The sequence below is a fragment of the Lepisma saccharinum genome, chromosome 19, assembly GCF_977018435.1.
Source record: "Lepisma saccharinum chromosome 19, izLepSacc3.1, whole genome shotgun sequence".
NCBI lineage: Eukaryota > Metazoa > Arthropoda > Insecta > Zygentoma > Lepismatidae > Lepisma > Lepisma saccharinum.
In genome coordinates this window covers 13,090,179-13,100,130 of record NC_139247.1, presented here as the reverse complement: position 1 = coordinate 13,100,130, position 9,952 = coordinate 13,090,179, and the positions used below count along the sequence as shown (strand labels likewise).

The following is a 9,952-nucleotide window of genomic DNA, read 5'->3' as shown; positions in this document are numbered from 1 at the left end:
AGGTGGAAGCCATTATCAAGCATTGGCCGACTCAGGGGCTATGGTCACTTGTTTATCAGAAGAAGTGTGGTTAGAAATAGTAAAATGGAAGCCTGATATCCCTCAGTTAAGCGTAGGGAGCATTAAAGTAATATCAGCCTTCGGCAACAAAGCATCAAAGGTGGTGACGCAAGCATACGTTCCGCTGTCATTTGGGGAAGTGACCACTGATGTCGTGTGTCTTGTAATTCGAAATCTAGTGAAACCAATTCTATTAGGATCAGATTTCTTGAAGGCGTGTCGAGCTGTCATTGATTATGATCGAAACATTGTGGCGATGACAATAGAGCAACAAGGTGTTGAAATTAAATTCTTGTCGCAGGAAGAGGTGCAAATAGCCGACGGGGTGCCGACCCTTTTTCTATCTTATGAATGCAAGGAGCCTATATGTTGTTGTGACGAGGCAGAGAACAAATCGTTAAGGAGTTATGTAAATGATAGTTTAACAAAAAACATGAACTCTAAGGACGCAAAACCTCAAGTGACTGAGGCTGCCGTGTACGTGGGCACAATGGAAGACAATATCACGAAAGCTACAAGACGACAGATTGAGGATCACGTTATGGCTACAGAAGGTCTAACCGGAGATCAACAAGCAGCGCTTCAAGATCTATTAATATAATTTAGGGATATTTTCGATGAGAAGCCGGGATTAGTCAAGAATTATGAACACGAGCTTGAAATTACTGATGATAGACCTTGGGGACAGAAGCTTTATCCTATCCCCATGCAACATAGAGAGAAAGTTGACAAGCAAATTCAAGAAATGCTTCTTTGGGGAATAATAGAGCAGAGACCAACATGCTACCTGAACCCTCTAGTATGCGTGAAGAAACCCGGAACGAATGATGTTAGAATTTGTCTTGACGCAAGGAGAGCGAATGAAGTGCTGAAAGCACAGCATGACGCCCCGTCCACTCCAATGGAGATTTTACAGAAGTTTGAAGGTAAACGCTACATTACTTGCATTGACTTGACCTCGTTTTTCCTTCAAATACCTGTCAAGGAAGAACATCAGAAGTATCTTGGATTCATATATAATAACGTTACATATTGTTACAAGAGGATGTGTTTTGGCCTGAAAACTAGCATGGCGAGTGCAGTTCGATGCTTGAAAGCTGTACTGGGTGAAGATGTTAGAGAATACTGCGACGCATATTGTGACGATATTACTGTTGCTGATGATGATTATGAAGAGCACTTGCGTCATTTGCGGATTGTTTTCAATAAGTTGAGGGATAGTGGACTAACGTTGAAGCTAAGAAAATGTAATTTCGCTCAAGAGGAAGTATCGTTGTTGGGAATGAAAGTATCTTCACAGGGCATAAGAAAAGACCCAGAAAAAATGCAAACGTTGCAAGATTTCCGAAGGCCAAGAAATGTGCGGGAGCTAAAGAGTCTCCTTGGCTTTCTGAACTTCTACAGAGCATTCCAGCACGATCATGCAGAGCTGACTGTACCTTTGGTAGAACTACTGAAGAAAAATAAGATATTTATTTGGGGATCTCGTCAGGAAGAGGCATTCGTGAGAATAAAGGAGGCATTTTTACGTGATGTGATATTGCACCAGCCGTGGCAAGTTAGAGAGTACTATCTAGAATGCGATGCATGTGACAGGTCTATTTCAGCTATTTTATACCAAAGAGACGATAATGGTGAACCTCGTATAATAAGTTGCTGTAGCAGGGTTCTAAATGATTGTGAGGGCAATTACACAATTACACAGAAAGAGTTGCTGAGCATTGTTTATGGCATACAAAAGAATGCATTGTACTTAACAGATACGCATTTCATAATAAGAACTGATCACAAAGCTCTGAAATTCTTGTTAAGCTGCAAACTCGCAAATGCAAAGATAACGCGCTGGATTCTTCTTTTGCAAGCTTTGGATTTCGAAATACAGTATATCAGAGGGGCGGAAAATATGGCTGATTACTTGTCAAGATACCCTAGTGCTGTAAGAAAGGGTCCCTGTAGTGATCTGAAGGCCCCTGGAATAGTCGTGGCGGCCGTGCATTTCAACCCTCCAACAGAGCTTGTGCAATCCATGCATAGGTTGCCTAAGCTGCAGGCGGATGATCCAGTATTAGGTCATATTATAAATGAATATGGCGATAAAGGATGTCAAGATGTAGTGAAGCAGGGGTTTCGATACACCATCATATTGTGTAGAAAGGAAGGATGCTTGCTAAAAATGTGTGTGCCCGGAAATATTACGCGAGAAGTGATAGACTTTTACCACAAAAGAGGTCATTTTGGGGAGTGGAAAACATTCATGGCCATTTCAGAGCACTTCACATGGCGAAAAATGAGAAAACAAATCAGGCAATTTGTTTCGGAGTGTGATTTGTGCCAACGAACAAAACATCCTAATAAAGAGCTGAAAGGACCCATGCAAGCAGTGTTGGCAGAGGAGCCAGGAGTTCTAATTGCCGGGGCCCTGCCTAAGGCAAAATACGGCTTGCAATATTGCTTGGTTCTTTGTGATGTTTTCAGTAAATGTATTGCTATCTACGCAATGCGGAAAGTTACCACCAGTGCCATACTTAACAAAGTGTTGAATGAGTTTTTACTGCTGTGCCCAAATGTACAAACAATCATAACAGACCAGGGAACTCAATTCAAGGCGCATAAATGGAAGAGGTCGCTAGCCGATAGAGGTATAGAAGCTCAGTTTGTTAGCGTAAGAAACCAGAAAGCAAACCCGGTGGAAAGAGTAATGAAGGAGTTAGGGCGCCTCTTTAGAGCTTACACGAGCCACAATCACAAGCAGTGGCCTTTGCACGTTCCAGATATTGCCAGATGCATCAACATGGCTACACATTCGAGCACAAAAGCATCTCCGTATGAAATATTTTTCAACCGGAAACCTGATCAGGAACTCATGAAGCTGTTTCGCTTGCCTCAGCTGAACGCTTCCCCTCCATATGAGTATAAACTTCTCAAAGTTAAAGAGAACATACAACTAGAAGCAGAGAGAAGAAAGAGAATATATGACAAACATCATACAATATCCTACAAACCTGGTGATCTAGTTCTCCGCAAGACCAACGTGTCCTCGGAGGTTGCAAAAGGGGTCTTTAAGAAGTTCGCCCAGCTGTACGAAGGGCCATTTTCGGTCAGAAATGTTGTAAGAGTTAATTCCTATCAGCTGTGGGACGTAAGAAACGACAAAGACGCCGGGGTTTATAACAGCAGCCATTTAAAGCCCTACGTCACGGCCCAGGAAACAGCCGGAGAAAGCCATGGAGGGTCGAGGTGAGAAGAGCTGGTCATACAAGAGACCGTATTGTGCCGCTGGCATTGGAAAAAAAAAAAAGAGAAACAAAATAAAGTTCACAATTTTAAAGAATATTAGTGTTATAATCTTGTTCATGTGTGTAATATAATGTTGTAATATCAATTTGCATATATATTTCTTATTAGTTATTATGGCGTAGTCTTATAGGTAGCAGGGGCTATGTCCCCCTGTTGGCCCCCACAATGTACTTGGATCCAACATGGCGGCCAAGACATTTCTCTTTATATTTGCCAAGTAGGTGTTGGCAACACTTGTCTTCGAGTGCGCAGCAAGTATGGCTGCAGGACGTCGTTTTGTGTCTACAGTTTTCTCTCTTGTCATCTGTGTGACAGGGAATGTGTAATGTATGTAAACTTATGTGTCTGTCATTAAACATGTAATTTACATATGGTGAGTGTCCTTTGCAAATTCACCTACCCAACCACCGAAAGTTTTTGGATACAAATCGGAACGGGGCTCGCTCCCCGACATGGTCCTCCATAGCCGGATGTGTGACATTCCGTGAAAGTGATTCTAGTGACTTTGTGTTTTTCTACATGCATATTTGTGAACTGTGACTGTGAGCGTGCATTTGTGTGACAAAGACAGTCTCTGTACAGAACTTCTTATCACACTTTTCGTATTTTCCGTTCGTTAGTTCCTCGCCCGCGAGACGCGAACAAAGAAACTGACGTCATCAAGGCGTGGTGCTGGCCTAAACAAGCATCTTTCGTTACCAGCGTGTAGTGCAATCCGGTTTGCCAATTTTCGGTCGGTTCGCGGTTCGCGAACGCGTAAAAATGGAGCGAATTCTCGCAGCAAAGACAGTGCTAAAACGTGAGATTACGCGTCTCGAGAATCGTGTCAATTCCGGGACTTTAGACAATGCCACGATGTCTTTGTGTGGTGATAAAGCGACGCAACTATCAAGTGACTGCAAACAATTATTAATTGATCTTGCTGCAAGGGACGCTAGTGACTTCGAAAGATATGAAGGTGAATTAGGTGTGGAAGAAGACAGACTTGATCAAATTGTCTAGAAGCTTCGGTCAGCACAATTAACGGCATCAGGAAGTCTTACATCAGTGACGTCATCATCACGTGACAGCCCACCCCAGCAACATGTAGGTGAAGTTAAACTACCGAGATTGGAAATTCCTTCCTTCAGCGGATCGCTGGAGGACTGGCTAAGTTTTCATGATTTGTTTAGTGCAAGTGTCGATAAAAACGCGAACTTAAGTGGTGCACAAAAACTTCAGTATTTGAAGGCTTCTCTCAGGGGCGAGGCTGCCTTGCTTATACAATCGTTAGCAGTGACAGATGAAAACTATCAACATGCGTGGGAGTTGCTCAATAACCGCTATTCTAACAAGAGGGAATTAGTTAGCAACACTGTCCAGCGACTGGTGAATCAGCCGCAAGTGAATCAGCCGCAAGTGAATGAGAACTCGCACACAAGTTTACGTCGTCTTATCGACACTACAAATGAGTGCATTCGTGTTTTAAAGGTGCTCGGTGTACCTGTTGAATCTTGGGACGCGATTCTTGTTTATCATACAACAAAAAAGCTCGATCCTGAGTCAAGAAAACAATGGGAACTCTCTCTCACGTCGCAAGAAGTGCCTAGTTTTTCCGAGTTGACCCAGTTCCTAGATCAGCGTGCGCGTGCATTGTCGTCAATGGCAAGTGAAAACAACAATCGGCGGAAGGCGGTGAGTCATAATAAGCCGTCAACCTCTTCCTTTGTATCATCAGCTGTTTCCTTCTGCCCGAAATGCCGCACCAAGCAACACAAACTACACAAGTGTGAAGAGTTTCTTCAAATGTCCGTGCAACAAAGGCACAGTTTTGTGAAAGAGAAGGCGCTTTGCTTTAATTGTTTTCAACAGCACAAATTAAGAGTATGTACATCAAACGGGTGTCGCGTCTGTGGAAAATATCACCATACTTTAATTCATTTTGACAAGGCTAACAAGAATGGGCAGTCGACCAGTTCCTCTCCCCCACAAGTGTCATCTCATGTTGCAGAAAACAAGTTAGTTAAATCCTCTGGTGTATCACAAGTATTGTTATGTACGGCTATTGTTAATGTTAAAAACAAACAAGGTTACTTTCAGCCTTGTCGTGTGCTCCTAGACTCTGCATCGGAAGTGTCCTTTGTGTCTGAGACGTGTTTACAAAGGTTGCAGTTACCTAAGCAACGCACAAACATAAATATTTCTGGCATAACTGAAAAGGGTGTTTACACAGCCAATGCTATAGCCAATGTTCAGTTTCTGTCAAAGTGCAAGACACAACTGTACAGTGTCAGGGCTGTGGTAGTGAAGAAAATTACAGGTAATTTGCCAAGGGTGCAAGCACCAGGGGCGTGCACTTGGTCACACATACAGGGCTTACCCTTGGCTGATCCTACATTTAACGTGAGTGCTCCTGTGGATATTTTACTGGGCTGTGACATTTTTCCTTTATTGTTTGGAAGTGGACGCTGCGTGGGACCTCCTGGTACTCCATCAGCTTTAGAAACAGTCTTCGGTTGGGTGTTATCAGGGCAAATTGATGGTAGTGTTGGTAATGCAAATACCAACTCAGTCTCATCTTTCCATGTGTCATGTGATTTGAATACTAACGTACGTAATTTCTGGGAACTTGAAGCATTGCCAACCCTTAATCATTTAACGTCAGAAGAGAAAAAGTGTGAAGCACATTTCATAGCTAATCAACAACGAGAGAATGGTCGTTATGTAGTTAGCTTACCATTTAAGAATAATGATGTGGTGTTAGGGTTTTCAAGAGAAACAGCAGTTAGGAGACTTAAAAGTCAAGAACGCAGACTTTCTCACTCCCCTGAACTTCGTAAACAGTATAATGCTTTCATGACTGAGTATAGAGAACTTGGACATATGGAACTCATCCCCCCTGAAGAAATAGATAAGGTGCCTAGTGAAAGCTTTTATTTTCCTCATCATCCTGTATTTAAAGACAGTACGACCTCACCTATTCGTGTAGTTTTTGATGGCAGTTGTAAAACGTCTACAGGTGTTTCTCTTAATGACACTTTAATGATTGGCCCTAAGTTACAAAGTGATATCATTAGTGTGATATTACAATTCAGAATACATCAAGTAGCCCTAACTTCTGACATCTCAAAAATGTATAGACAAGTGAAAGTTAATCGAAAGGATACAGACTTTCAGAGAATTGTGTGGAGAGAGAATCCTAGTGAACCATTTCAAGACTTCAGATTATTGACTGTCACTTATGGTACTGCTTGTGCACCATACTTAGCTACGAGGTGTCTGCAACAATTACGTGAAGATGAAGGTGCAAATTTCCCCCTTGCTTCAAATGTGTTACTTAATCATGTGTACATAGACGATTTTTTAAGTGGGAGTGATTCTACGGAGGGTGCTATAGAACTGTACCATCAACTAACCCAACTCCTGCTTAAAGGTGGTTTTGAACTTCGCAAATGGTCCTCCAATGATCCTAAGGTGTTAGACAGTATTCCAAGCGAATTGCTTGAAAGAAACGTGCCGTTTCAATTTAATGACAGTGACTGTAAGAAAACATTGGGGATTCAGTGGTGTCCTTCCTTGGATCATTTCTCCTTTAATGTAGTGAGTCCAATTATGCATTCTGTGTTGACCAAGCGACTTCTCCTCTCAGAGATCTCTAAGTTATTTGATCCTTTGGGCTGGCTATCACCTACCACAGTGAAAGCCAAATTATTGATACAAGAACTGTGGAAATTAGAACTTGACTGGGATGATGAACTTCCAACTAATCTAGTTCATAAGTGGGTTAGTTACTGCAGTGATTTACCAAATTTGCAAACTATTAGAATTGAACGTTGCATCATTCCAAAAGACTGTATCGAGCTTCATTTAGTCGGGTTTTGTGATGCATCTGAAGCAGCCTATGCAGCGGTTGTTTACCTTAGGTGTTTCTGTGCTGATGAACAAGTCCAGGTAAAACTTGTTGCCTCAAAAACAAGAGTGGCTCCTCTGAAAAAGATAACACTTCCACGACTGGAACTTTGTGCTGCATTATTGTTGGTTCGCCTCATTACTTATGTGCGAAAAGCATTGCCAGTCAACTTCACAACTGTTACCTCCTATTCGGACTCCAAAATAGTTTTAGCTTGGATAGCTTCATGTCCTAGTCGTTGGAAAACTTTTGTGGCGAATCGGGTCTCTAAAATACAAGAGGAAGGTGATATAAAGTGGTGTCATGTCAGCAGTAAAGACAATCCTGCCGACTGTGCTAGTCGTGGGATTCCCCCTTCCAGCTTAGTGACACATTATTTATGGTGGCAAGGGCCTCCATTTTTACATGAGCTACAATTGCTTGAAAACAAGTGTGACATACAAGAATGTAGTGAAGTGAGTGTAGAACAGAAGCAGTCTGTTGTAATCCTTGTGTCAACACAAGACAACCCGCTATTTGAGAGGTATTCTTCTCTAAATAAACTGCAACGTGTAGTGGCCTGGTGTAAACGGTTCATTTTCAATGCCCGCAACAAAACTAACAAACTGCATGGTCCATTGAGCACAAAAGAGTTGTGGGACACACTTCTGGTGTTAGTGAAAATTGTGCAACAGAGTGAATTTGCCAGTGAAATTAATGCTCTTAACAATGGTTTACCCATATCTTCAGGGAGTACCTTGCATAGTTTAAATCCATTTTTTGATGAACTAGGTGTTCTCAGGGTGGGCGGCAGATTGAAACACAGTAACATTCCATACAGTGCCAAATATCCTATTTTGCTGCCCAAGAAGCATAGATTAACAGACTTAATTATTGCATATGAGCACATTGTTCTTTTGCATGCAGGGCCACAACTGGTTCTTGCAACGCTACGCCAGAAATTTTGGATAATTCATGGTCGTGACAGAGTGCGTCAATTAGTGAAAAAATGTGTGACGTGCCATAGATATAATCCCACCATATCAAAACAACTAATGGGAAACTTGCCATCACCAAGAGTAACAGTTAATAGGCCATTCTTACAATGTGGAGTGGATTACGCTGGACCAGTAATTCTTAAGGAAATGAGTGGTCGTTCTCGTCGAAGTTACAAAGGCTACATCGCATTGTTTATTTGCTTTTCCTCTAAGGCTATTCATCTTGAAGTAGTGAGTAGTGCAACCACTGCAGCCTTTTTAGCTGCTCTTAGAAGATTTGTCTCTCGACGAGGAAAGCCACGTGACATGTACAGTGACTGTGGTACTACGTTTGTTGGTGCAAACAAAGAGCTAAAAGACATCCTAAAAACTGTGAACAATTGCAAGCACAATGAAAAAATAGCAAATAATCTGAGCAGTTTGGGAATACAATGGCATTTCAACGCACCTCTAAATCCTCATGCAGGAGGATTGTGGGAAAGTGGAATAAAATCAGTGAAATTCCATCTTAAAAGAATTGTGGGAAATACGTTGCTCACATTTGAAGAATTGTGCACTGTATTAGCACAGATTGAAGCGTGTTTAAATTCGAGACCACTCACAGCCATTTCCAGTGACCCAAATGATATGCAAGCTCTTACTCCAGGACACTTTCTGATAGGAGATGCATTGGTGTCAGCTCCAGAAAGAGATCTTACCACATATAAACTTAACAGACTTTCACGGTGGCAACTTACACAAAATTTGATGCAACATTTCTGGAAACGTTGGTCTCGAGACTATCTCACCCAGCTGCAACAACGTTCGAAGTGGAGAACACAACAGAAAAATCTTCAAGTTGGTGATTTGGTTCTCATAAGAGATGATCAGCTTCCTCCACAACAATGGAAACTTGGAAGAATATGTGACGTTCATCCAGGTACTGATGGACTCGTAAGGACTGTTACAGTGAAAACCAGTACCGGCAATTACAAAAGACCAGTTGTAAAGCTATGTCTTTTGCCATTTAATAATGATTGTCAAAATTCATAAATTGAACATTTGCATTCAATAATTTCAAATAGTTATAGTGTACAATATGTGTAAAATTGTTTTTCATATTTTTTGTTTGCAGTGTACCATTTAATTTTTTATTTTTTGAAATTATATATCTCAAGGTGGGCGGTATGTTGGCCCCCACAATGTACTTGGATCCAACATGGCGGCCAAGACATTTCTCTTTATATTTGCCAAGTAGGTGTTGGCAACACTTGTCTTCGAGTGCGCAGCAAGTATGGCTGCAGGACGTCGTTTTGTGTCTACAGTTTTCTCTCTTGTCATCTGTGTGACAGGGAATGTGTAATGTATGTAAACTTATGTGTCTGTCATTAAACATGTAATTTACATATGGTGAGTGTCCTTTGCAAATTCACCTACCCAACCACCGAAAGTTTTTGGATACAAATCGGAACGGGGCTCGCTCCCCGACACCCCCTAAAAAAATAGTAAGAAGAATAATCATTTATTAAATTACAAGGAGTACGAAATCATACTGTAGAGGGCTTGCCCTACTGTATGATTACGTAGGGGGGATGTGAGGCAACCACCAGTTTAGAATTTCTTTTTCAATAATAATATACATATTATTTTCTTTGTATGTGTTTCGTGTGTAGTTTGCACTCTTCTCTGGAGTATAAGTGATCCAGTCAAGGAGGACTCTGGCGAGAAAGTGCGGGTAGAAATTTCGTAT

At 41.6% G+C, this 9,952-nt stretch overlaps 1 protein-coding gene across 1 annotated transcript; it reads left to right on the top strand.

Annotated features, from left to right (window-relative positions):
- Positions 1-766: 766 nt before the first annotated feature.
- LOC146002939 (uncharacterized) lies at positions 767-9,255 on the top strand. The gene is made up of 2 exons (XM_083141097.1): positions 767-3,297; positions 4,488-9,255. The coding sequence occupies exons 1-2, from the start codon at positions 767-769 to the stop codon at positions 9,253-9,255; spliced, it is 7,299 nt and encodes a 2,432-aa protein (XP_082997223.1).
- Positions 9,256-9,952: the final 697 nt, after the last annotated feature.

Coding starts and splice junctions, on each gene's coding strand:
- LOC146002939 (XM_083141097.1), top strand. CDS start 767: ATGCAACATAGAGAGAAAGTTGACAAGCAAATTCAAGAAATGCTTCTT. Junction 3,298..4,487: donor GAAAGCCATGGAGGGTCGAG/GTGAGAAGAGCT, acceptor TCCTTCCTTCAG/CGGATCGCTGGAGGACTGGC.